This window comes from Streptopelia decaocto (genome assembly GCF_964273445.1).
Source record: "Streptopelia decaocto genome assembly, chromosome: 6".
NCBI lineage: Eukaryota > Metazoa > Chordata > Aves > Columbiformes > Columbidae > Streptopelia > Streptopelia decaocto.
Window position 1 is genome coordinate 28,414,185 of NC_138660.1, and position 27,245 is coordinate 28,441,429.

Below are 27,245 nucleotides of genomic sequence, written 5' to 3' on the forward strand. Positions count from 1 at the left end.
CAGCCCCCGGCGGGCCCCGCGGCGCGCAGGGGCCGCCCCGGCCCACAATGCGCCGGGCCCCGCCACCCGCTGCGGCTCTGCCGGGGCTGGCGGCTCTGCCGCGCGGCTTCCCGGCCTCTGACCCCGAGCTCCGGCGGGTAGGAGCGGGCGCTGCCGCCCTGCGGGGGCTGCCGGGAGGGCCGGGGAATGGCGCACACCGAGCTCGGGGAGCGGCACCGGGGCCGCCGCGCTGGCGGGAGCGCAGTGCCGACCCGGCCTAAACCGCTACCGGGGCGGGCAGGGGACGAGTCTAACGGAGCGAGCGGGGAGCTCCGGGGCCTGGTTCCGTCCCGTTCCGTTACTTCAGGGACGGCCGGAGGTTTAACCGGAGATCCTCGGGGATCACAGCCCCGCGGCAGCAGAACCGGAGCGACGCGCGGCAGCGGTACCTGCGCTTGGGCTCCGCAGCCCCGCGCTCCCCCGGCTCGTCGGGCTGTGTTTGTTTCTTTCTCCCCCGGCTCGTCGGGCTGTGTTTGTTTCTTTCTCCCCCGGCTCGTCGGGCTGTGTTTGTTTCTTTCTCCCCCGGCTCGTCGGGCTGTGTTTGTTTCTTTCTCCCCCGGCTCGTCGGGCTGCGTTTCTTTCTCTTGCAGGCACGTCGGGCTGTGTTTCTTTCTCCCCCGGCTCGTCGGGCTGCGTTTCTTTCTCTTGCAGGCACGTCGGGCTGCGTTTTTTCCTGCCCTGTATCCGAAGCTTTGGCCAAGCTGGGCGAAGGTGTCAGTTCAGCTGTGCAGGGCTGTCACTATTCGCCGCACAAAAAAAAAAACCCAACCCTGTAATACAGAAAGAAAAATGTGGAAACGGGGAAAAGCTTTATGTATGGACACGATCCAAAACGGTATTGAAAATGAAAGCGATGTTAAACTACACGTGAAAAATAAAAATCTTGCGTTTGCAAGGTCATTAGAACAAATGTGGATCGTGGACGTGTCTACCCCTTCAAACAAATCCTACAACAATTTGACTTCAGTGTATCATAGTTATTGGGACTTTATTCTTCAGTTTAGCTTTTGTGGTTTCATATTCCAAGCGACGGGGTAAATTATGTTGTGTAACGGAGCGCGGTGTCTCCTTTCCAGATCGGAGGAGGATGCTGTAGCCATCACAGCACTGGCCAGAATCTTGAAGCACCTGCATTTTTTTCCCTGCTCTGCCACATACTCCCTCAGTGAAGCTGGGTAAGTCAAGCCCTGATCTTCTGAAGGTGCCAAACACCTACTAAGGATCTCCTTTTGTCTCCATTATTCATCTTTAATAAGGAATTACAGTACTTCTTTAGGCAGATTTTTCAGGGTAAAAATATTAGGGATTGGGAGTGCCTTGGATATTTGGCAGTGGATGGGGGGTTGGGAGCTTGTTAAGCTTTTCAAGAGTGTTCCCTTGATTAAATAGCATATATCATTTAAATGCAGGATGTAATCAAGCTTGATAAGCAAAATGATCGGTTTCCAATAGTACTCCCCCTTTTTAAAGTTAACTTTCAAGCAATAATTACATATTAACGTGGAGCTGCTTCTTGTAGCTGACTTTGTCTGCCACCAGGTAGGGTTCATCATGGTAACAAGATTTGATTGTAGTTAAAGCAAATTAGCTAGTCCGGCTCTGTGCTTCAGCAGCTTTGATGTGTGTATTGGTCATCTGTCTCCTCACTGCCTAAGCTTTCCAAGCATCAGACAGGAGGTCAGTCTGCTGGAAGGCTTTCAGAGAGGCTGCGCTGAGCTGGGGGAGTTTAAATACTGATTCTGTAGCCTAAGTAAAATTAAAATTATCTAAGTTGGTTTACTTTTCTATTTTTTTTAACTCAGGTCCCTTACAATAGTGTTTATTCTCTCACTGGTGAGATGTAAAGAGCAATCGCTTCTGGCTCACTTTCTTTTGTGAGCTAGATCTGAGATCCGAGCGCAGCTGTGCTCCTTTACACAACAGGCAATTTTTTCTTTTTCTACTGCCAGGGATTAGTGAATCTGTTCCTTTTTACCTCCTGCACTTATGCAGTTAACTTGCAATTAAATTGTTTGTTCCAAAGGTCTTTAAACCCATGAATCAAAAAGGAAAACTTGATTTGGAATGCACATTGAGTATCCTCGGTATGGAGTTTGAAATCCATATGCCGCTTAGAAGCTCAGTAGAAGCAGGTTTTCCCAGAGCTGTAGTTTTGGGGGGTTTTGTGTGTGTTAACTGAGAGGAATGCTTCACAGTTGCTGTTAGAGAGACTTATATTTATCACAGGTTTCTGTACAACCTTATATTGCTACTTTAATTTTTCTAGGATAAATGGGTATATATGACTTTTCCCCTGATCGAAAGTGGTTCCATGTCTTGTTTGGTAAGTTTGTTTTTAAAAATCTTCGGCAGTTGTACCTTGTTACCCAGTCGTATCAAAATGTGAAAAAGTTGTGGCGAAATGTCTTGCTGGAGGAGATTTCCACAGCGCTGAGATGTTTAGACTCTGTTGTAACAAGTTTCCATGAAGGAGACTGTTTCGTGTCTCCTTTCTCCAGCTCTGCCATGCATGTGCTCTGTGCTGTTCCTTAACCTCTTGCTTGAATGACCTGTAGCAGAAAACGTTCTAAGCTCCTGCTTATAGGGGCTATTTCTGAAGTTTTCCCACCGTGACGTTTAATAAACAGCAGCTGCTCCACTGACATTCATTGTTGCTGTTCTCAAGGACTGTTCCTGTATCCTGCGCACCCCAGTTGAACCCATCAGCCCAGAGGAGCTGTCTCAGAGCAGCATCCAGGAATGCCTGGTAAGGAGAAAACAGCCACACTGACTGGCAACATTAAACACAAAGCTGGTACATATTAGAAACAATCTCACTAGAGGGTGCTGCTTAATATATTAACAGCAAAAATAACCAGAGTACTTTGGGACTTCCACTTTGGAAGGAGACCATAGATAACTGAGTGTTACTCTTAATCTTGTACCAGTTTAAATACAAAACACACGCACAAAAAAACAGTAACTCATAAAACTAAGTCTCAATGCGATGGTAAAAGCACCAGCTTGAATGTTCTGGCTTGAGTACTTGATCTAAGCATTCTAATCATTGATATTTCTGCATTAATTTTAAACAGGTAAAAGTTTAAAAATCACACAGTCATTTTGAGAACTGTTTTTCCTCACTGTTAGGCTGATTCTGATCTATCCTGGATTCCCCCATCTACAGGAAGGAATGACATGTTATTTTGCTCTTCTAATGTCTCTCACTATGAACTCCAGCTGGAAATAGGTAACAAAAGTGTACCTTAAAGTATTTCTTGTTCCTGCAGATGCATGCTCTCAGCAGCTTCTTGTGAACTGCAGTAAATATTACATTTGTACAATGTATAATCAGCTGACTAGAACTATTCTTGTGTCTCCTTAGCTGAGAAAAGTGCAAAGCATTGCTCAGATTTCAGTAATCATTTATTTTATGATATCAGACAAATCAACAATTGCCTGAATTTGTCTTGTTGTTTCTGCACATGCATGTCAGTTTTCTAAATCTGTGCTATGTGGACAGCAAATACAACATTCGATAACATGGTGTCTTGTCACTTGGCTACCCAAGTTGACCATCCTAAAGCTGACTACCGTGCACACACACGCCTGCTGAAGCGTTGTGCCTTTAGATGTGGAATAGACACCGAAAAATGTTTTAACACCTTTAGTTCTAAAAATAGCAGAGCTGTGCTTTAACTAATTTGCTGGATATATTTTGCTGCAACTACTTAAGTTCTTGACATTCTTAAAGAAGAGTTCGTGCTGCTACCAGTTGCAATTTCAGCACTGTAAAATGAAATCTGAAGGAAATGATGTGGTGGACTGTTCTATTTTCCAATGTTAAGGTGGCCACTTCTGGTTTCAGGAAGGAGGTTCAACAATTTAACTTCAGTCTACCTTGCACGGCATACACCGACAGGCACGCAAGTCGCTGTAAGGATCACAGACCTAGAAAATTGCTCTGAAGAGCACTTGAAAGCCTTACAGGTAAAGCAACAGCTTTTCTGCCCAAGTCTGGTGTAGATAGTGATGAATACGTACGAGGTTACCAAACAGAGACAGCCTTTGTGTTTGTACTGGGTCGTTTCTGTCAGGCTTTTCCTCCAAAGGAGTAGAAAATAAACAGAAGGCAGCTGTAACTTAGAGAGTCGCTTTCTGAAGAAAACAGTTGACAGGAGTTTTCGAAATACTTCTGTAATTGTAACTTTGCATAAATGCACACAGGGAACAGATCTTTCTACCCGTTACTGATGTAGTTAATGCTCTTAGTAAGGCTGTTGTCCTGTGGTTAACACATCCACTTTCATTTAATTCCATAGAATGAGGTGGTTTTATCCCACTTTTTCCAGCATCCCAACATAATGACGATTTGGACAGTGTTCACAGCTGGTAGTTGGCTTTGGGTCATCTCCCCGTTCATGGCCTATGGTAAGAACTGTTAGCTGCAATTCTGGAGTAGGAAAAAGGGCTGACACATTTAGGACTGTGTGGTCTATGAGAGGCTTTTCTTTAAGGATCTCCTGTCTTTTGAAACTTTCCCAAACCATTTGTTTAGAGAAATCTTCTGTACATGATCTTCTTCCCCAGTGAAGGCCTGATATTTGAACTGCATTAAATTGCACATAGTCCTCCTAACACCCGCCGTGTGGGGAATGGTAATTGGGGGATGTACGTGACTTCACACAACCTTGAATTTTGCCCACAGAAAACTTGTCTGGATTGAACACAAGCTTGACGTAGACTTTGAGCTAACAGAAGCATGACTTGAGTGGCATCTTTACCTGATGGACGCAGCAGTTGCGTCCGTGTATCTGTTCTTAATGTACCACAGTCAATATAAAGATGAGAATGCCGCTCTTGATGAACACACGCAATGAAGCAAGCATAGACAAGTAATTTAGCAAGGCTTGTTAGGCTTAGCTAGGTGTTTTTCACTTCTAGGTTCGGCTAGACAGCTGCTGAAGACATACTTTCCTGAAGGAATGAGCGAAGCTTTGATAGGGAACATTCTGTTTGGTGCAATCAGAGGATTAAATTACATGCACCAGAACGGCTATATTCACAGGTAGGAGAATGCTGAGGGGTAAGAACCAGATTGCAGCATCTAGTTTATTAAGCATTTATAGTTTAACTTCAAAACTCATTTTCAGCTCAAGTTTTGTTTCCTCCCTTTTTCTATATACCTTCATACAGTGCAGAATAAATTATTTTTCAATAATACAGCAGAACAAAGTTTGTAGAATCTTAACAAGGACAGTATTCTTATATTATTTAAAGCCAGATGTTACAGGGATTCTACATCTGTCTGGCTTTGTCTCTTTGAAGCAGAAGAGAATGAGAAAGGGCTTCCTTACTTTACACCCTTTGCAGGGAAGGGGGGGCCCTTCTCTACTTTCTGGCAGCTTTTTCTTGCTGATCATCTCTTCTCTCTCTTAGGGCTGTATTAAAAAACCAATTCATACCAAGTGAAGAACTTCCATGAAAATAATCTGCTAAACAGAACTGCACGCTAACATCTCACTATAAGTTAATGAAGTATGAAAGCCTTGCTACTCTAGTAGTGCTTTGAGTAATTCTTATAACTAAAATTTACCACTTTATGTTACAGGAATATTAAAGCTAGCCACATTCTGATTTCAGGGGATGGGCTGGTTTCTCTCTCTGGCTTAAACAACCTCTACAGCTTAGTTAACAATGGACAAAAGTCAAAGGTGGTATATGATTTCCCCCAGTTTAGTACGTCCGTGCTTCCTTGGCTGAGTCCTGAGCTACTGAGACAGGTTAGTGTAAATTACGCTTCACTTTTCCTATTCAAAGTTACTGGAAGTACTTAACTTCTAACTTAAGTCTTTCTGTACAAGTGCAGTGGAAGCTGTTGAACTGCGACTTTTTAAAAGACACAGGTGTACTAAATTTCTAATTTTCCTAAAGAAAACTGGGTTTAAAGCTCTTGGTAAGGTGGTGCTGTACTAAGTCTCTTTATATGACCTTCCTGGAAACTACTGCAGATCCTAAAGCTTTTCTTTGGTACAACCATCAGATTTCTGAATAAAGCCCGAGGTTTCACAGTTTCATTGCCTCAGTCCTATGTAGATCACAGGGTAATAGAATCTTGTCTTGAAACAGACACTTGTATTTCTGTGAGCACTGCCCTATGGCATCAGTGATCCCGTCAAGTTTTCTTTCACAGGACTTGTCTGGATATAACATGAAGTCTGACATTTACAGCGTGGGGATTACAGCATGTGAACTGGCCAATGGACACGTGCCATTTCAAGATATGCCACGCACTCAGGTATGATGCTGAACTCTCTGCTTCAAAACACTCTGAGCTTTATGTCTTACTTAGAGAAAGCTGAAATGGCGACTGCTGCTTTTCAGATCAAATAATCCTTCCTTTCCTGGAGGTTCACACCTTGGCCTGAGTAGGTCGGGATAGCTGTTGAACTCTTATTCTGCTGTTCCTTTCCACTAGATGCTGCTGCAGAAGCTGAAAGGTCTCACGTATTGTCCGTGGGACATAAATACCTTTCCCCGTGGGGAATCCAGGATGAAGAACTCCCGATCAGGTGTTGATTCTGGAATCGAGGAGAGCATGACACGCACAATGACCAGTGAAAGACTACAGGTTCCCTTTTCCAAAACGTTTTCACCTGCTTTCCACAACTTGGTAGAGCTTTGCTTGCAACAAGACCCTGAGAAAAGGTAACCTTCCGGTGAAAACTAATTTTCCATCACTTCAATCTAAGACCGAGTGTAGCCCACAATTTAGGATACAGTAATTAGTTGAATACTGTTAAAGTCAGAATTTCCAACCAGAACGACTATGCAAAACACTAAACTTACCTTTGGTTTTGTAATTTAGGAATTATCTTGTCTGACAGAGCAACAACAGTTTTAAAGTCATTTGACCCCTGAATTTTTTGTAATACGAATGTACTTTGTAACAAGTAAAATTAATTTTTAAAGGTATACTTAATCCAAGAAAAGACAGAAATGTAAAGTATATCTTTTCAGTACTATGTCTTTTCTGAATAAGGCATTAAATTCCTTGTTTAACAGAAAAGTTAGTAGTGTCTTCACTACAAATTGAGGCATAGAATGTAGGAATTCTGTGCTGCTTTCCTCATGCTTTACGTTTGTCCCGTGGAGGAAAAAACCACAGGGCTTACATTGATTTGTCAGTTTGGCCCATTTTCCAAAAGCAGTATTTTACTTTCCAAAACATAATTGTATTGTTCATTTTATGATCTAGGCCATCAGCAAGCAGTTTGCTTTCGCATACGTTCTTCAAACAGGTGAGTTTACTACATTTTGTTAAATGATACAGCCATAACCTAAGCAAGCCTCAAAAAATTAGAGCTGGATTACAACATAATTAAGTTAGCTTGAGCCAAAACCATCTTGTAACAGCGTATCTGTTCCAGACTACTTTTTTTTAACAATATGGTATTGATAGCATATAGGAAGTATAAGATTAATCTATTTCCCCTTTGATAAAATTGGTATAATGGAACTGAAGACAGTTTATTTAATAAGAATAAATGTTAGTATTCTTAATTTAAAGAAGAAGAACTGCATAGCTAATTCAACTTACTCTGGAGTGAGGAAAGCTAAAGCCCTCATCTTGTTATTTTCAATATCGTAACAACCAAGAAGACTCTCTGATTTCATGTGCTTTTAATGAAGGCAGATACAGGGTTATGTAGACTTTTATGCACAGCTCTGTTTTAACTTTTCTTCTTTCTAGATAAAAGAACAAACACAGAATTCACTACTGTCTCTATTACCACCTCCTATTCAAAATAACAGATCAGAGTTCTTGGCACTGCCCTCGACAGCAGCTGGGACTGAACTTGGACGTATTGCTGCAAGGCAAGCTGATACAGACTGGGAATTCTAAATAAATACCAAACAATTATACCTCTCCTGTGCTTCAAAGAAGGAAAATGTGATTTGTATTTGCTGCTTTAGTTTGTATGGTTAAAATACAATTAGACAAAGGTATACTTGAAAATGCCATCGCAGTGGCCATATTTCATTAACTACTTCTTCAGCTGGATCACGGAGCACAGCGTGCCTCACTTTCTGACCGCAAGGAAAACTGTATATACACAGTGGCTGAATACTTAGTTCCTTCCCTCCCAATATTTCTTAGCAAGAGAGTTCCTGCTGTCATCTTACTCTATGCTCTGTTTTCAGCTCACATTGCTGCAGTCCACGTGCCTTTCCGATTTCAGGCTTGGGTTTTGTCTGTGACCTTACTTAAACCATCTATTTGTCTTTTCATTATCACCCAAATTATTTTAGTAAGGAGAAATCCTCCACTTCCACGTCTAAATTTGAAGTTGCACAAATTAGTTGCTTATGCAAATGAATGTTTCTCTTTTCACACATCCCAAAAGGCATCTTCTCACTTGACGTGCTGTCATACATACCTGCCAAAACTCAGCTATGGATCATTCTTCATGCAGTTTTAATACTGCGTGTTTCCCAAAGAAGTTAAGCTGCTTGAAAATGTGAGACATGCTCTTGCATTTGTCTACATTCCTAGTACAAATTGGTGCTTTTGCATCTCCATTTATTGTTGCATCATTTTAGCAAGTAATCTGAGGACCTCTTACTATGCAAAGTAAGTCTCCAGTTATAACAGGTACGGGTTAATTATGAAGAATCATATTCTAAAGTTACTGTACATATTTTTATTTATACTGTATTGCTGTTCACCACCAGAACTTAATAATGTTTTCTTAGAAGAACAGACAACGTGCATTAAGCTTCACTGGCACTGCTGCTGGCAAACAAGCCACACTTGAATTCTCATGGACAGATTCAGCCGTAACAAGAACCTAATCAACCCCTGGGATCCTGGTGAATTTACCTGTTCTAAGTTACAGGAAAACCTGCCTTTCTTCTCCCTACAATTCATCTCTCATACTGTACCAGGCAACTCAAGCTGAAGAAAAGCAGCTTCTTTTTAAAATCAGCTGCATATTCTCATCACATTTTAGCAAAAGTTGTGGTGTCCCAAAGCCACTAGTACTCTACTGATTTAAGTTCTGGTTGTAGTAAAAAAAAAATGTATAAATAGATGTTGAATGGCTGCGTTTTAAATTTTCAATATAATCAACATTCCACATTAAGTCTTCGAGGCTTCTGAACCAGTTAGTAACCAACTGCTCCTGTTCTGCCAGCAGCTTCACTACAGACACTTGAAGACCAAATGAGCAAAACACAAGCCTGAGACAAACGTAAAATTCTAAATGACCACATTAAAGTATTAACAGAAAGTTGATTCTACTCATGATGCTGTGAAGAGAGCTCTATATTTCAAAACTGAATACGTGACACTTAAGATTAAAAACCTTTCAATAAACTTACCCTGTGTCTGTTTGTCTGTAGTTCTAGAGTTCCATTTTTACCATAGTTATACTAACAACTTCTTGTTACTGCAGGAAAGAAGTTTTATATTTATGTCAGTCATTAGATAATAGTTGTCTAAACTAGAAAATTACTGTGATCATTAAAATATTATGTTCTTTTAGAGAAGACATTATTTTCATTCTTAATTCTTAACCGCTACAAATTGGGACTGTTTTCAATTTAAATGCATTATATAGCATCTACAAGTAACTTTTGACTAACAATACATGTAAAAACCAAGTCAAATCAGTGAGAACACACATTAAGTTGGCCATATTTTAATTACAGACCTCTGAATAAACATTAATGCTATTAAAAACCAAATCAAATCAACAACCTGCAGAAAGTTTCAGGCAGCTTAACTGCTAGTATTTGCAAGCTTCTCTTGAAATGACAGCACCCTGTGTGCTCTCTATAAAAATGAACTTGGATACTAACAACAAAGTGGGTATAAATTGATTCAAACAGCCACGTGTTCCAGTGGAGTTATTTGCTGCTGTCTCTTTCTGTGGAAAAAGATTAAAACTACTTATTTCTATGTACTTTTTCCATCAAGGTAATGGTTTTTAGCAGGGGTCTGGTCCCTTTACCTAATCTGCTAACCTGTCACATCAGTTACAATTCTGATTAAGATTGCACAGTGTCCAACACCTTCTTTGCTAAATGACCCAAGCCCGAAAAGCTGCGTAACTCCTGTTAACCAATCCAAAGATCCGCTGAAATGTGAAAACACATTTAATGTTGGTTAACGAATTAAACTGAAAGACACCATAAAGGTATTGCAGGAACATTGTCCTCATTGCACCATCCAGGTGGAAGCTATATTTTAATCAAGAGAAAAGTGCAAACTAGGGCTAGGTAGCAGCAACTAAGCAGCAGTTAACAGTCAACAAAATAAAATTTTTTAAAAAATAATTAAAACAAACAAACAAAAAAAAAACAACACCGCTCAAAAATTCAAGTGATATGGTGCAGTCCACTGCAGCTACTACACAGGCGTGCATTAGCTGCTGCTACCATACGAAGGGGGTGGAAAAGGCAGAGGAACCCAGATCTGTTCGCGTTAAGAAATAAGTATTTTAATCCCCAGGGGTTGAAACGAGCCCCATCAGAGCCGAGCGGCCGCAGCTGCCCGGCTGACAGGGCGGAAAAGGCGGGAGGGAGCGGGCGCCGCTTCCCTCAGACGGCGTCTGACATGGCGGCCCCGCCACCCCCTCCCGCCCGTTACGGGCGGCGCTGGAGGGCGGCTGGAAACGGTCAGGCTGGATCGGGGAAGGGACGGCGACACACAGCTCGTCCTTACGAAGGGGAGAATCAGGGAAAAAATACATTCCCAAAAGCACCAGTTGGAGAAGGAGCGGCCGGAGGGCTGCGTGTGCTGCGCGCTGTGAGGGGAGCGACACTGTGACACCCGGGAGAAACAGAGACTTCCTCTAGGTAACGTCAGTGTGAGAAATACAGCTGTGATTCGTGCTGAGATGTTTAATGCTTACAGATATAACCAAATGAGGCACGGGCTCTGAACCTGGGAAAAGGGAAAAGTGGTTAAGTTCTATGTGAAAAGTTATGAAACTTTTTAATGAAGTCATATTGATAGAGGGAACTAACATTTTAAGGGTTAAGCAACTACATAATAAGGACCTCCTAACAAACTAACACTTTAAGCCACATAATGAATAGTTTAGAGCTGTATGTAACCAATTGTGCTAAGAAAAAAGCAGGACTTGATCGAATGCTGAGATAAGAAGTTTTACAGCACCAGCTGCAACCTTGAGGAGACAAGACAGCCAAGATTTACAGCAAAAAGGGGGGTGCCAGTCTGGTTTCCGTCAACTTGGCAGCTTGGGTTCCAGCCAGTTCATCATAATGAGCCACAGGTAAAAAGTTCACTGTGAATGAGGAGCTTCATCCAAAGACCCCCAAAGACCCCTCAAATTCACCAAGTGACACTGCGCAGGTGGAACAGGGGAGGGTCAGGGAGGAGACTATGGAAATGGTTACCTGAGACTCATTTTAATAAGAAGCGGGAAAGGTTATGAATATGTATAGGCATTCCTGGGGTTATTATGAATATGTAATCCCTTACTGTATTTAAGCACACTTCTTATTGTTAGAAGGTGTGCGTGTTTGGCAGAGCAAATCCCCCGCGCACCCAGCGCTGTTTTGCTTATGCTCTCATGAACACATGTTTAAGGAATACAATTAAGGAATTGGATTAAACATTGTTTATCCATAGAAAAAGCGTAAGTTATTTATTTCATCCCCAAGCCTTCAGTCATATAAACTAATTCTGCTGCAAATCTGCAAGTGATGAATTCTGATCTAACTGTAACCTTCCTGAAGTTTACCTCAGCAATACCAAAAAAAAAAAGAACAACTGTAAAGGATACTTTTCAAATTAACGCCACCTGGCTTCACGTTGAGAGAGTAACATTTAAAAGGAGAAAATAAAAACCGAACAACACCTGGAATTTAACCAGATTTTAAATGACTAATCATTTGGAAACCGCACAAAGTAGTATAATAATTTCTAACTAGTATAGAGCAGCTATTTAATTGTTTAATATATGTAAAAACAAGAAATTGGCACTAACATATTTGCAATTTTTTCGTAATGCAAAAATACTGCATTAAAAACAATGGTATGGAAATGACAAAAGCATCTCAGTTAAGGCTTCTACAGATATTGCATGTTCTGTAATTACACATCTACTTTCCAAACTTGTTCTAAAACTTTCCAAGTAACTAACCAAAAAGCTCAGTTAAACTAATTGTGAAGCTTAATGGAATGAAAAGTACTTTATAAAATAGATAATTTAAGCCATCAAACTGTTTATTAAGTGTCATTTTAAATGGCAACCTCAAGCCTCATTGATTATAAATACTCACATACTCAGACCCTCCCAAAAGATGATACACTGGAAAGACAAGCCTGGTTTGAAATGTTGATCCCATTAAGTTCATTAACTCTGCTGAACAATCTAAACAAACTACTGTATCTCACAGTGAGAACGAATCTGGCTCTTGACTAGCATTGCTTTGTCCAAGGGATACTTGGAGGCCAGTTCCTAGTAGTAATGTTAGAAATTAGGCAACAATATTATTCAAGCTTTTCCTGTACTGATTCGATGCCTTAGCACAGTGTTGCCTGAGCTTCACACTGTATGGACAAAATCACACTGCTTACCATGCCAAGATGATGAGAGAAATAATCAAGCAGCAAAGAGAAGCTCAAGAATTCTGTAAATCGAATTTACCACATCTGGAGAAAGTGCGGTGGCAGCCTACACAGGAACACTAAGTAGTGCCTCATCTCCTACAGCCACATCATGACAAGAACCTCCAGTGCAACACTGAAGGGGAGCGGCACCCTGAAGCTTTCCGTTTTAATGTAGGATGCAGTGCCAGCCATAAATTTGCTCTACAGTTTGCAAAAATACATACACAAAAGCTGTAACAATTCACAAAAAATGTAAACAGCTCCTTCCCACAACAAAGTGAATGCCCCGGAATGCAGCCAACAGCTGTGGAACGTCTTTCCTCCCCCCAGCCTCTCATTACCACAGCATTTGAAACATGGCATGAACACTGAATTTTTGAATTACTTAAATCTGCTGGATGGGCACAACAGAGCTCAATTCCTCAATGGGCAGCAGCAGCCCTAGTTATTAATACTCCCATCCTTGTTTTAAAGTAATTCAGGTAACAGTACAGAAAGTTACTGGCTCTTTAACATCCCCCTTCAAGCGTTTTATGGGCTAAGCTTAATTTCACTACTAGAAAGTACAGTAATTCTCCAGGGAACTTTGACAACTGCACAACCTTTAAAACCACACTTCTAATATACGCATCAAACAACGCAAAAATCACTACGTATTAAATGACATATACAAACAGGTTTGCGGCTTTAGGTGATGATAATTTCCTGAGAAATTGATTTCAAACTAGCACCTGTTGATGTCTAAGGAGCTTGTTTCATCCTGCAATACATCTGTAGTTATTCCCATCTGCAATGCTTTCATTTTGCCACTTTAATATGAAAGAATGTTGGCTAGCAAAATGGAAAGCCACCAACTGCCACCATTACACCATTACAAAGAGGGTGGCTTGCTGGGGAGTTTTGCTTTGGTAAGCATTTTCTTGTAATTTTAGGAGGAAGTCTCCCAGTCCATCCTAACAAAAACAACAAACATCCCTTTGGAGGAAAGCGATCTCCATCAAAATAAGCATAAAGAACATTTGTAACAGCTGTGAAATCCAAGCTTCTTTAGAAAGAGCAGTGAATCCCACTATTGCTCTTGCCGTACAAGAACATTATTCCTGTGAACGGCTTTCTAATAGTTACGCGTCTTGTCTTGATCAATTACAGGGCGTCCATATATCCTGTTGACAACCCAAAACCACCGTGGTTGTTTAAAATATATATTTAAGTATTCATTAGCTGACCAAACTGTTGCAACATTAAAACTTCAATTTCTTGTATCTACATCAACTTGAACGAACTTATCAACAAGATCTTTGTCAAGAGAACTAAATGAAGATGAAGAAAGTGTCCTCTTTTAAGGAATGATTAAACAAAATCCCCAACAATCCAATCCGTTATTCCCGCAAATGCTTTTTCTGACAATGAAACCCAGATTATTTGATGCTTACTAACTTTGTGCTTTTTCTGTTTCCTAACTGTTTTGTTATAATCTTCTTTAGATTACTTTCTTCTTAAGATTTGGGGTTTTTTATTTAGCCAAATCGGGAAAGCAAACTACTATCAGCATTAGTAACAAAAGCAGGTTGTTGAAGACTGCACAGCATTCAAAAAAGTACTAGACGCCTGATGTTCTGCATCCACCCAGCTGCTTTGGTTATATAGGTAGCAATACTCACAAAATCACCTTGACTCTACAGGCTAAGAGATAATCCACTTTGTAAAATAAAAAGCAAAAGTATAAAAGTTTTCAATCACATTTGGAAATTGTAGCATACATAAAAAGATCAAAATCAAACATATACAATATAAAAATAATTTTTTTTCTTTATGAAAGTTATAATACATGGCTATAATACACAACATGTTGAGCCATCAGTCACAGCTACGGTGTTTAGAGATGCTTGTTCCACGCTACGGCTGAACTCTGGGTATGATATCTCCCTGGGGAAATTCCTTGATTTCAGCATGAAACATCAGCTCTAAAGGAGACAGAAAAGAATTATGTTTTCTTTCAAAAGAAGTTTCACCTGAATACAGTTTCATTATTCCTGAAAAGTGCTCTGGCCTTCCCCCAAGACACCTGCTTTTCTTCCCAATCACGGTATCAACAACTCAGAAACGGCAGGGCCACGGCTGTCTTTAGAAAACTATTGTTGCCCCTCCAAATCAACTGAATTAGTCACGATGATAGCAGCTGATCATACGCAGTATGTAAATAGCAGAAAAGCTCATCAAAACCTGAGCTAAACCTTGCCACTTGCTGCCTTGGCTAAGTCTTTATTATTTTAAAAATAGCTTTTAAATTAAACATCTTTTAAAAGTTTTACTGTCAAAGATTGAAAAGGCTGCCACCTAGTTGTTTTTTTTAACTCACTAACTGAGTTATTAGAAATACGCAGAGTAAGTGGGACCAGCTGAAATACAGAAATCTGCATGTTATAATTCTAAAATAATGAGAAGCAACATGTCCAGTCTTCAGCCTCACAAACACAAATCTGTGCTTCAAAACATGATGCTCTTTGGATACCTGTTGACTAGTAAGTTGAAACGTGATTTTTCTAAGTACATCCTCGCTTCAAGTCACAGGCTGCATGCACTTGATAGGAAAGCTGAGTTAGGAAACACCTTTTGGATCCCAGCTGGAACAACAAATGCAGAAGGCCTAGGCTCTAGCAAAGCCTATTCTAAGAAAAGGGGATGACTCGCTTGCCCCTTCCTCCAGCCTGGGCCAATGCAAGCAGCGCTCACTTGAATTCCTGTTCCGCCAGGACAAATCTGACTTTTCAAAGGTTGGGACTTCCAAAAAACACTGCAATGTTCTATTGAAAACAATACTGAACTCAAAGCGTATTCAGCATTTGCAAAAGGAACATTATTAACCTTAGGGAATTTTCTACAACACAAGCAGAATAAATACATTTTAAATATTCAAAATACTGTTAAAGTAAAAATTATTCTTCAGGGAAGATCAGGCATACACTCTCGCATTTCAAAATTTGCATTGCTTCAGCCGGGACAAACAAGGCTTTTCTTTCCTTTTTAAATTACTGCTTTTTCTTTAAGAACAGACACCAGAATCCTAAGAAGCATTTGCTCTGGAAAGCTGCCAGGAGATGCTTGTTTTTCCTCGGCCACAACATTTCTCAGGACTAGTCTTGAACACCAAATGCAGGTCACAGCAGACAAAAGCCTGAACAATCAACATTTTGCCTAGTAACGTTTCCTACCTTCACTGTGGTCTAGCTCTGGTCGGTAAGACAAGCAGATCCAACTTGTCCCAACGAGAATAGCCACTACCAGATTGACCACAATCCACGGTTGAACAATTTCTTCCTCTGTACCCGCCATCCTGGGAAAAGCACATCAACCGATCAGTCAAGTGTCTACCGGTACATACAGGTTACAATAATAATTTCAACAGTTATCATAAAAGCACACTTGCAAAGCCAGATGTGAAATCAGAACTACTTGTGCCATCCTGATGGTCTTGGAATGCAAAGAGAGTGACTACCAGAGACAGCAACTCAGCTAAGAAACTCCGTTAGAGAAAATATCCACTTGAAGATTTCAACAGCAAAATCCTTTTCTTGGCCAAGAGACACAACATAAAAATCAAAACACATGGTCAGATTTTACTGTGGCGAATGACACTTTGCAACACTGTCAGTCAATCTTATTTTTAAGCATTTCCTCGGGAGGCTGCAAGGCAAGTGAACAGCAAGTCAGTAAAGTCTGTCTGGAAGCCAGTGTGAGGACTCGTGTATAAATGCCGTGGGGTGGATGAGGCAGGGCTTTGGAAAGCTTACAGTTTAAGTTAGCTGACACTTTTCCGACTGTTGTAACACTGGCAGGTTTTGTTACTAGAATCTAGGCTTTTTAATAAATAACAAGCATTTATAGAAGCCCTAAAACAAAAGAAAAAATATCTAACTGCCCAAACCAGCAAATTTTCATATAAATGCTTTTGTTCTGCTTCTCCTGCTCTATTTTAAACACTCATGCTACTGGAGTTCAAGTCCATTCACTATCTACTTCAAAAAGGAACAGTTTTGGATGGGATCTCCTGGCATGAAACCGTGTCTCATATTTCCTGCCAGCTGGGTCTGCATCCTGTTAGCAGACATACCACTTCTTTGCAATACCATGACGTTCATTTCTTGGACAGATTAGACCATCTCCTTCAAGACCAGTGCTGGATCTCTACAGAATGCCCTGCCCTTGAACACAGAAGGGCTGCCTCACTAGGGTCTTCATTCTCCAGCAAAAGACATTCTTAAAGTTCCTGCCAAAGCCAATTTTCAGCATCATTCCAACAGGCTCTTGTTTGAGGCTTAATGGATATGTGACTAACACCACCGAGCCCATCCTTGAGTTCTCATTTTTGAGTCAAATTATCAAAGATTCAGGACAAGCTCAGAAAAAGGCAGGTTTAGTAATGAAATCCTTCATTAACGCTTTCTTACGTATGCTGTATAACCTTTTCAATCCACCAGTCTGACTGAGGTTCCTAAGTGGGCTGTGTGATAATTTTCAGACGTGATTTCTTAAGTTTCTTACCAGAGGCTGCCATTTTCCGAAGGTGGTGTGTAGAGATTAATTCTGTCACATGTCATCTGCTGGCTTAAGGATAAGATCAGAGCAGCAAAGTACACTGGAAGAAATGGAATTAGTAGTGTCAGACAAACACCAGAACAACTGTCTCATCGTGACATGATAATTATCACTGCTTTTTCCTTGCACTCCACTGCTTCAAATGACAGTCCCCTTTAAATCATTCTCTCTTCTTCAGCATTCCCCTGACCCATCAAAATCTGGTTTCTGCACTTCTGCAATCGATCAGCTACATAAAAGGTGGCATCTTGTGATTCTGCTTTTTGCCAGGTGTGTGGTTTGTCTTCAAAAGTGGTTTCCCGCTCTCTCACAGCCCACTATTGCAAATGATTAAAAAAATATATAGCAAAGAGTTCATAGCCTTTGAATGCTACTTTCAACTAGTCATTTATTCTAAAGCAGAAAATAACCAGGGAGGAATATTTCAATGGAAACTGTATGTGGGATTTTTCTGGACAGCTTTAGAATACTTACAGAAAGAGGCTAATGCTGCTGGGTCCAGGGTGAGAAAGCCCCTCAGTGCAACTGATGCTTTCGCCAAATCGATCCTGATTACAAAAACAGGAGTCATGAACGCAGGCCAGTAAGATAACAATATTGTCCCTCTAACAGTGTTCTATCATTCTTTTACTTTTTGCAAGACAGCTTTTTCTGCGTCTGTTACAGTGCGTTAATACACAACTATATCCCACACACAGGCAAGGATCATCGTCGTGCCAAATCCAAGAAAGACCAAACCTAAGGAAGACGTTCCATGAGGTTTGTAGCTGTTACATTGCAGTCCTTTCTGCGACAGGGCGAATGGGGACACATCTGTCCCCTCTCTAATCCTCAGCATTCATTTCAGCATCCACACTACCAACTGAGTTACGTGAATATCACTGCTCCCATAGCTTACACGTGTGCTGAAGCCATTAAGAATAACTTGGCCCTCCTCCCTGCCACCCCTCCATGAAAAATAAAGTCACCATTTCCATCATAGAACAGATTTCTGCCCTGGCTTGCCATGCTGTGGTGGACACTACCTGTCACTAAAAGAAACATCTATGAATCTACTCTGTTTGTCGTGTTTTTTGCTCCTTTTTCTGGTCTTTCCCACTCTTAAGCTGTAATATAGAAACCCCAGCTAAAACAGTAAAACTGCTTACACAGCCTTGGTGCTAATCTGACTGCAAATGGAGTCGCATGAAGAGCAACCTGATAGAAACCCTCACCCCTCTCCCCCACAAAGAAACAACCAGGTCAGCTCTCCCCGGTGTTCCACCTCATGATCACCCGAACAGCACAGGCATACTGAAGCACAGCTGCAGGCAATAGACAGAAAGGAGTTACAAAGGCCTGAAGGCACAAGTGCACCTTTTATCTGTAGAGCCAGCCATATGTAAAATCATTCTTTTAAGTATATCACATTAAATCATCAACAGCACATCAAAATGTGCCAGAGGAAGGAGAAAGGAACATGCTGCACACAAATTACGTACACCTTTCAAATACAAACATACTTCACCTGTCAAAGGCTGAGACTGTACTGATAGACAGCAAAAAATAGAACAAACTTTGAGCTGGGTATGCTAGTGTCTTATACTGCTGGAGCAGGTTAGAAACCGTGGAAAGCTGATTTCCTGCCAAAATGTAGATAACAATGATGTTCCATACAGCATAGCCAGCAAGGAAGCCATGGCTCAAGAGTCCAATCACCCTGAATGGAGAAAAGAACATTAAGCAAGGTTAGCACCTTAAATGAGCAAATTACTACAGATAGAAAAGGCCTATGAATCCATCAGTTCAACCCCACTGCTGCGTCAGGATCCCTTTCAAATTGTTTCTGGGTGCATTTCTGATCAGGTTCTAAAGAGTCTAAGCAATGGGACTTCTGCTTCCTGCCTTGCCAGACTGCCCCAGCACCTGAGCACCCAAAGAGAACCAACACGTTTTGCCTGATCCTACCACCACTTCGTTACTGTTACCAGAATCAAATCCTTTCACTGGCTGCACTCTCCCATTTTGCCTGTAGCTTCCCAAGCTTTCCACCTTATGCAATGCTCTTAAACTTGTCCTTGCATCAGTCTTTTCACTACCTTTCTTGCTACGAAAAAGCTGAGAAGGAAACACACGCTTCCAGACAAATTACACCAGAGAAGAAAATGGCTGTCATCTTCCCACCATGCAAACACATATTAAAAAGCAATATTTTTTGCTATTGTGTGCAAGCTTATAGCCCAGTCCAATTTCTCTCATCCCTCTGTTTCACCAGCCATGATTTTTCTTTGAGAACTACCTGAATGCGAGGATTTTTATACTGGTCAGATTACAGCTGATGGGTGAATCTCCTTTTGTAACACATTCTTTCTGTAGGTCTCTAGTGTTTTGTTCTCTGATCAATCTCCTGCTATTCAGATTTTGTCTGAATCTTTGCAATATGACTTCCCTAGTTATTCTTTTTATAAGTTGCATTTCACATGTGATTAGTCTAGACTAGAAATATTCTTGTCAACAAATACTAAAAGCTAGAGGACTGAGAAGCTTTATACCTGTTCCATCCCAAACCACCGTTTACTGGGAATATCCAAAAGCAAAAAAGATACATCACAATGACAGAGAAAAAGTGCTAACTTTAAGGGAGAAGAGGGAAAAAACAACCCTGATTTCTGCTTATTTACATTAAATGTTTATCCTTCACCTGAAACTTCGGTGCGCCGAGAGGGCGACATCTCTGGTAGTCCACGAAGCCTCCACATCCATAAGTACATTGATATTTTCAGTGGTTTTAATCAATTCTGCACGGTCAGTTGCTTGAAAACGCCCTGAAAGAATGAGGAAATTAGTTTTAGAAAGTGCTGTTACCTTCCGTCATCATTTCTACAGTAATAGTTATTGGTGTTAAATAGCTGTAAGCATCAGAAGTTCCATCAGAAAATTTCTTCTCCCACGTCGTGCCCTTTGTCAAGTGACATTCATGTCAGGACGCTTCAGTCAGCGTGATGCGCCCTGGTGGGTCACGCTACAGATTTTAGAATGTGCAAAGCATTTTGGATAATTACTCAGTGTTCCCTGGTACAAAACCAACCAACCAACCAACCAAAACCCACAACAAAACCAAACCACCACCACCAAACCCCCCAAAAATTCCACTTGAAGATTTTTTGCAATATAGTAAATGATACTTTCTTCTCTAGGTACTATGACAGCCTTTTTCACACACAGTATGGAATTCAAAAACTCAACTAAATATGCCAGCACAGCAACACTAATATTCCCTGTTGGAAAATGAAAATGTATATTTCTTTCCAAATAATTTTTGTGCTGGAAATCTTTTAATTCTTCCCATGAATGCAGTATTTGGATTTTAAATACCATACTGCTTCCTTTAGTTGCAACGATGTCCTTGAATTACTCAAACCCCAAGAAGTACTTACGATTTTTCTCCACGAACACTTTGCTAATAGGCTGGCTGGTGCCAGTGGGCGCAGCGAACACGGGGTGCTGCTCCGGGCTCTTCCCGTCCTCCTCGTCAATGATGTCCTCCTCCTCCACCTCCAGCTCATTGGAACCCTGCGTCTCGGCTGGCCGAGGTTTCCTCCCGGCACAGAACACACAACGGGGCAGAGAAAGAACAAGAAGGCAAATGTAAAAGCTCAACATCGAACATGTCTAACTTGACTGATGCCAACCAGTCAGGCTACCAACCCGTCTAATATCACCTTCATTTATAATTTTAACAACTAAAGTTGTCATGGAGTTGGTTAATTAAAACCGTAAAGCTAATCCTTCTTTTTTTTTTTTTTCCTATTTAAATTCCTTTCTGTGTCAAGCCAATAAGGTGGGAAGAAATACACATCAAGAGATTAACACTTAGGAAAAAAATATAGACTAAACACAAGGCCAAGAAAATGGATGCTCTTGGTAGAAAGGTGACTAAAATGATTTAAAGGCGTGGCTCTTGGAGAAAAGACAATTAAAAAGGACGAAAAGGCACTTAAGTTTCTCATAAAATTACAAAAAAAGATAGTAAGAATGAAAGAAAGCAGTTACACATTCTGATTTTCTCATGCATGTGACTGAAATATGAGGCTCATGTAAATGTATTCAGAACTGCAATGCATCCAGGTACGCGTAAAACAAACAAGTGAGGAACGTTAGACCTGAACCCTGGAAAGAACGGCACACCCACAATTTACTGCACAGGCTGAATGGTATCGTGGGCTTCCACATTGTATGTCTTTGCAATGTGACAATGTGAAATGCTACTCAGTGATGTTCACTATCAGTTATCCCCATTGATGGGCTGTACTAGTTTTGTCTCACTTTGCTCTTTTTCTCTGTTTGCGGATCCCTGTTTCTTCAGCTTCAGGGACATCCACGCCATTTCCATTCTGAAATAAGGAGGCAACATTCTGCTGGGTAAAAGAGGTCTCCGAATCTGAAGATTTAAAATAAACCACATGAAAGTTTCACAGCTTTCATAAAAATGGAAATAAGTTCACCTAAATACATTAACAGTAATTATATAAACACAGTGGCAAAAAAGTCATGCTCTTCTGAGTTTTAAATTATATAAAGGATCTATTTTATCACTTCCAAAACCATATTTCATTATTTGCATGAACGTTTGTACCCTATGGAATCTGAAATCAGAAACAGAACGCTACCATCCACCCAGAGATTACTTTCAGCTGTTCTATGTCTGAAAGCATGGGATTTGAAAGGTTTTAAGCCACGATACAAGTTGGCCAATTCCGTGTCTGTGTTCCCAAGTTTTATTCGGTGCTCTTTGCAGTCTACAGTTATTTCCCGTACCGGCAGGGGGTTTCTTCTTCTTGCGCTTCCTCTGCGGAGGGCCCCCGGCAGGCTCAGGAGTGAGGGGCTCGCTGCTCTCCGACTGCCGGCGAACGGCCGCTTGGACGATGCCGTCTGAAAACCAGATGAAAAGATCCAGCCACCTTAATTCACAGTATCACAGTATGTTTGGGATTGGAAGGGACCTCAAAAGATCATCCAGTCCAATCCCCCTGCTGCCCAGAAAAAGCTGCCATTTGCTACACTGTGCAGAACCTCCAGATTTGCCCGGCTTACAGCTGAGAGGTAAATGTATTGGCTAAAAACCGGAAGAGTTGAGAAACAGATGTGATAAGTAAGAATATACAAGGTGATAACTGACACCCCTCCTTTCATCCTGACAGTTTCATGCCCAGGAGGAAATTCAAGCGTCCAAGAAGCAGCACAATTCCCATTTGGGCACACACCAGAGGACTGACAAAGGAGATCTACCCCAGGAAAGAACTATACTGCTGTATTTTTCCTTCCTACAGGCAAAAATTATAATGCAAGGGACAAGAAAAATTAAGAGTTTGTTACAAGCTGATTCACACAGATACACGCTAAGGCAAAATGGGGTAATATCAAAGGGAAATGTAAATGCTAAGCAAACACCACAAGAACAAAGGAGGAGTAGAATAAAACACCACCGAAGGAGGTTTGCTCCAGTCTAAGAGATTAATTACTACACCTTGGAGGAAGTACATTTCCATGAGAAGTTTACATGAATTCATCAAACATTCTAGCAGCAGGAGCATTGATTTGCATGATTAGAAGCAGGAGGTTACTTCTCCATTCCACATCTCATCTGCCTTTTCATAGCTCTTTCAAGTACTGCGTTTTTTTTTTAATAACAACTGAATCTATTTTTGCTTTCATTTCAAGCATAGTTTCCCCCACCTTTTAGAAAGGTTTTCTGTGCCAAAATGCAAAATTAACCAAGAAAGTAATGGTGAAAGCCAAGGTGTAGTTTGTGCCATCATTCAGCTCACTGCAAACAACAAAAACAGAACTTCATCCCTGGGCAGCCCTGCTGGCAACAGCTCCACTTGTTGCGTTCGAAGCTCTTTCAGTGAGGCCTCAGTTTTAAGCAAATAAAGGAGGTTTACTTAGCAAAGCATCATACGGTCTCAAGTCATAGGATCAACTGGTTTACAGAAATCCACCAGATTCTATCAACCCACTCTGCTTTACCAAAATAGAGCAGACTTGTAATATTGCTTAAAACGATACGTTTGATCTGCAGATCCACTTCTTGTAAAAATACAAAGCTCTGGTGTTAGTCAGGTATTAGGCTTTTCACTCTTTGATGGTAATGGAATGATTAACTTGTGACTCTGTTTGGCCAAGGTCTAAAATTGAGCCAGTTTGTTAAACAACTTTAATCTGAATTCATTCAAAAATTCAAGCACTTAACACATTTGAACATAACAATGCTCAGTATCAAGACGTTGTATTGGCAGTAGCAGGAACATATTGAGGGTCAAAGAGCAGAGGATGGAACAAGCTGACCTCAGCATTACAGACTTGTTCTAAAATGACACCTCTTTGGGAAAAAGGCTGCAGTCGTTCAATACAAAATCAGCTGTAATACATTATCAAGAACACTATTTCAAAATAGAGTCCAAGACTGAAACCTGTGTATCTGTCGGGAGCTTGGCTACAGCGCACATCTCACCAGGATTACAAACACGGCTTCCAGGCTTGGCAGGACCTTACCTAGCGGAGTCTTTCCTTTGGACTTCCTTTTTTTGGGACGACTGAGTGGAATTTCATCTGCAGGACACAAAACAGAAGCAGAGGTGCACAGCATGGCGAAACCTCCATTTTCCCTTTTAACAGCCGCTCCACTGCTAGTTAAGCGGGGGGATTCCTTTTTACAAGTGAAGGTATCCTCCACCTTTTGCAGATAAGATGACAATTCACCAGTTCACACAAGCAGGAGTGCAGAAGATGGCAGGAAAACAGGCCAGGAGATCTGTCTGACATGTGCCGGAGGCTAAAGATGTGCATGCACGTGTGTTAAGTGGAAAACTGAAATACTCTGACTAACGGTCTGAAGAATGAACTTCTTGTTTAAAGCACAGTGACCTTCCCATCACCTTGATTCAATACGGAAATAGCAAACAGCGAACAAAGAAAACCAACAGACAGTTCTAGCAATAGCAGCACAGGTATCCATGCAGATTAAGCCATTAACCTGTGCTGAGGAAAAGCACAGGGCCTATGTTTAAAGAGAGGATGAAGTGACACCCAAAGGAACTACTGATGTTTATAATTCTCTTTAATGCCAGAATAACTCACCTTGGCTTCCACTTCACATTGGAGGAGAAAAAGGGGTTGAAGCGCAGTGTAAAAGGAACAAAGATGAGCAGAAAGTTAGTTTGGAAGCAATTACTTTTGTGATTCAATTCCTCATCCCCGCTCCCAGTTCTCCTTATAAGCAGCTGTGTACAACAGGGTTAAGGGTCCGAAGCATCGTCAAGACTCAGCACTTTGTTCGTGACTATGCACAGTCTCCTGATTGGCTAGCTGTGGATCAGATTAAAAGCCTTAATCACCTGGCTAATTAAAACTTGTCTTACGTATGCCTAATATGTAACAAACCAACAAAAGTTATGAAACATCTCAGTGCATACGTTACTAAGAACACACCATCATCAATCATGAACATCGTATTTGCTTTTATGTACTTCGAATGAATTCTGAAGTACATGTCTTAAGAACTATGTAATTGCCTTTCCTTCCACACTGCTCACTAGGGCACTGGAAAAAAACAGCCCAATGTCACCCTGTATCATGTCAAACTGGTATGCACCTATATATACCTCTATTAAAGAATACCTAGTCTAACTTCAGAGATTCCTGTTCTGAAGGATTCGTTATTCAAATACACTAAAGATCATGAAACATAAAGGGAAGGAAGAAGAGATCAAAAAGAGGGACATCCGTAAAACTAAAGTAGATGTTAATAAAACCGAAGTAGTTATTTATCTGAAACTTTTTAAAGGGTTTACCTCTCAGAGTATTAAAACTGAGATAATATGTCTAGCAAATTTTTTGGCCTCTGTAAAACTTTAAAATGCTTTACATTTCTTGTAAAGGGATCGGGCACAACAAATTAGCAAGCAAAGCAAATATTTTTTAAAGCTGTTATTACTATTCAGGTATTTATTCAACTTATTGCTGTTAATTGCATTACTTTTAAGGATGCTGCAGTACAGAAGGCACGATCGCTTCCACGGAACGAACCGCTCTTACCTTGGCACTGGAGGGAGGGCACGAGGTGGGCACTGCGAGACGAGACAGGGACAAAAGCCAACGTCGGTGAGTCTGAAACCACCGCACTGAGCGCCTCTTAAACCGCCCCGCAGAAAACAGCTATTTCCACATATGGGCAGAACGCGCGGAGTATGTTTTGGTTCAGATGCCTCTTAAATAGCGAGAGACTCCTTATGGAGATGTGTAACATCTCCATACAAGGGCTCAGCACAACGCAGGAATAAAGAAGCTTTTGCCAGAGTGTGTACACGGCGCAGCTTGCATTTCAACTGCACTTGAATAATTTCCACTCTTCACGTAAGGTATTGTTTGCCTTGGAAAGCGTATATGTCCTTCTATTTAAATATCAAAATAATACGATAATTTATATGTCGAATATACTTGCAGAGTATATAGCATGAGCCAAGTATCTTCTGTTAATGAGGTTGTAAATTCAGAACAATATTAAGTAAAAACAATTTAAAAAATGAGCTTATTTAGGAAAAATGCGCTAAAATTAGAATATTAATTTTCATATTATTTTGAAAATATTTACCAGCAGGTCATACACAACTAAAATCTAAAAGTAAGTATCTCTTATTAACAGTCTAAAACCAAGCGTTTGCAGCTTCTCTCATATGGAAAAAGGCAGACGGTTTGCTTTCAGACTTTGTATAATACATTGAATGAGCATACAGGAATAAATATTTCCCATGCTCCAAAAATTCAGTTGCTATCAGAAATGAAAAAGTCCATAAGACTGGCAAGATTCAAGGCCCCACAAACTTACCACTTGCTTCTTTCCCATATCATTTGAAGCTGCTCCCTGACACAGGCACTGTGAACTGTTCTCCACTCCCTCGCGCCGCTCACGCTGAACCGCAGCTAATTCTGAACTAAAAATAAGCTTCCAGCAGCCAGGATTAGCTGGACGTGAACCTCCCCGCCCCGGTTAGGGCCCAGCTCTACTCCCCTGTTCTGGGGCAGCAAACGCTACTTGCACTGCAGAACCCGTAGTAACTCCATACAGGATCCAGTGAGCAAGTCTGACATAATTGGGTTTAGCCCAAATGAACGAGACCACTCGTGCAAGGAAGGGTTTTGGCAGGATTAGGCCTCAAGTCTCTCACCTGGGTTCTGGCCACGCTGAAGACCTGACAGCAAGCGCCACTTAACAGGGAGAGACCAGCACAGAGAGCAGAGCTCACGACTGTTGTGTCCCACATTCCTGTGGCAGCAATTATTAAATGCTTAGGATAGTTCTTGTTTAAAAACCCTAAAATCTAAAAAAGAAAAAACCCCTTTTTATACAGCATACGCTGCCTGTGTCTGTGTTCTATGGTACCTCTCTGTTACCTTCTACAAAACAACTGAAAAGTGGATTGACTTCTGTATTGTTTATTCCTTGCGACAAAGGAAGTCACAGGCAGTGGTGAATACTCTGCTGTCCCATCTGTACTGAAGTCCCCAACTCTGCCGCACAAACACCAGCTTCACTCTTGTAGTTCGCAGTATCTCGGAAGTCTGAAGGGACTCACTCCAAGGTGAGTGAGTTGGGGCACGGGTTCGCAGGACCATTTCAGGAGTGACAGAACCGCCGAGTGCCCACGCAGCCACAGTGCCCCTGGCGCCCAGTGTCCCACACCGCTGTGTTTGCACAAGAGCCGGCACAGGGCGCTGGGACACACCCGCAACTGTCGCTCGGGGTGGGGAAAAACAAACTACACCCCCCCCGGGTGTCCCCTCCAGCAGAACGCGCCTTGGCTCTAAGTGCGGAGAGCCCGGTGCCAGCACCAGCGCTGCGAGGGGGCACCCGGGGCGCAGGTGCAAACTCGACGGTTTAACTACGGGCTTTACAGATTTAAAGCTTTGCATGCTTGAGTATTTTTTGAGACCTATATATGGATGA

At 41.4% G+C, this 27,245-nt stretch overlaps 3 protein-coding genes across 7 annotated transcripts in view; 1 reads left to right on the forward strand and 2 right to left on the reverse strand.

Moving 5' to 3' along the window:
• The window catches only part of TRAK2 (trafficking kinesin protein 2), a 29,695-nt gene extending 28,601 nt beyond the window's left edge, over positions 1–1,094 (reverse strand). The window contains exon 1 of the mRNA XM_082055746.1: positions 429–1,094. The gene's annotated coding sequence lies outside the window, so the exon portion shown is untranslated. The remainder of the gene's footprint in view (positions 1–428) is intronic.
• STRADB (STE20 related adaptor beta) lies at positions 1–9,217 on the forward strand. Of its 4 annotated transcripts, none has more exons than XM_082055754.1 (13): positions 1–137; positions 1,116–1,214; positions 2,306–2,362; positions 2,705–2,785; positions 3,169–3,268; positions 3,887–4,008; positions 4,341–4,449; positions 4,963–5,086; positions 5,630–5,801; positions 6,212–6,316; positions 6,497–6,726; positions 7,277–7,319; positions 7,772–9,217. In XM_082055754.1, exons 3-13 carry the CDS (start codon positions 2,321–2,323, stop codon positions 7,922–7,924), a joined length of 1,281 nt encoding a protein of 426 aa, XP_081911880.1. In that variant the 5' UTR covers positions 1–137; positions 1,116–1,214; positions 2,306–2,320; the 3' UTR covers positions 7,925–9,217. The 4 variants fall into 4 exon arrangements, with proteins under 4 accessions (XP_081911880.1, XP_081911883.1, XP_081911882.1 ...); XM_082055757.1 differs by having other exon boundaries at positions 7,834–9,217; XM_082055756.1 differs by having other exon boundaries at positions 4,371–4,449.
• Positions 9,218–14,334: 5,117 nt separating this feature from the next.
• TMEM237 (transmembrane protein 237) lies at positions 14,335–27,006 on the reverse strand. Of its 2 annotated transcripts, XM_082055759.1 has the most exons (13): positions 26,467–27,006; positions 26,127–26,232; positions 25,337–25,368; positions 23,795–23,851; positions 22,058–22,171; positions 21,566–21,680; positions 20,677–20,837; positions 19,941–20,064; positions 18,768–18,959; positions 17,735–17,808; positions 17,207–17,300; positions 15,877–15,998; positions 14,335–14,628 (listed from the first exon to the last, which is right to left on the reverse strand). In XM_082055759.1, exons 2-13 carry the CDS (start codon positions 26,147–26,149, stop codon positions 14,561–14,563), a joined length of 1,176 nt encoding a protein of 391 aa, XP_081911885.1. In that variant the 5' UTR covers positions 26,150–26,232; positions 26,467–27,006; the 3' UTR covers positions 14,335–14,560. The 2 variants fall into 2 exon arrangements, with proteins under 2 accessions (XP_081911885.1, XP_081911886.1); XM_082055760.1 differs by lacking the exon at positions 23,795–23,851 and having other exon boundaries at positions 26,127–27,005.
• Between the last annotated feature and the right edge of the window lie 239 nt (positions 27,007–27,245).

Bases quoted from the DNA above. Each gene is read 5' to 3' on its own strand.
- TMEM237 (XM_082055759.1), bottom strand. From the start codon at position 26,149: ATGATATGGGAAAGAAGCAAGTG. The intron at 18,960-19,940 runs GTGAAGGATAAA...TTCTCCATTCAG, and splicing joins TCGGCGCACCGAAGTTTCAG to GGTGATTGGACTCTTGAGCC. The intron at 15,999-17,206 runs GTAAGAAACTTA...TGCTTTTCCCAG, and splicing joins TCGGAAAATGGCAGCCTCTG to GATGGCGGGTACAGAGGAAG.
- STRADB (XM_082055754.1), top strand. From the start codon at position 2,321: ATGACTTTTCCCCTGATCGAAAGTGGTTCCATGTCTTGTTTG. The intron at 4,450-4,962 runs GTAAGAACTGTT...TTTCACTTCTAG, and splicing joins CTCCCCGTTCATGGCCTATG to GTTCGGCTAGACAGCTGCTG. The intron at 5,087-5,629 runs GTAGGAGAATGC...TTTATGTTACAG, and splicing joins CAGAACGGCTATATTCACAG to GAATATTAAAGCTAGCCACA.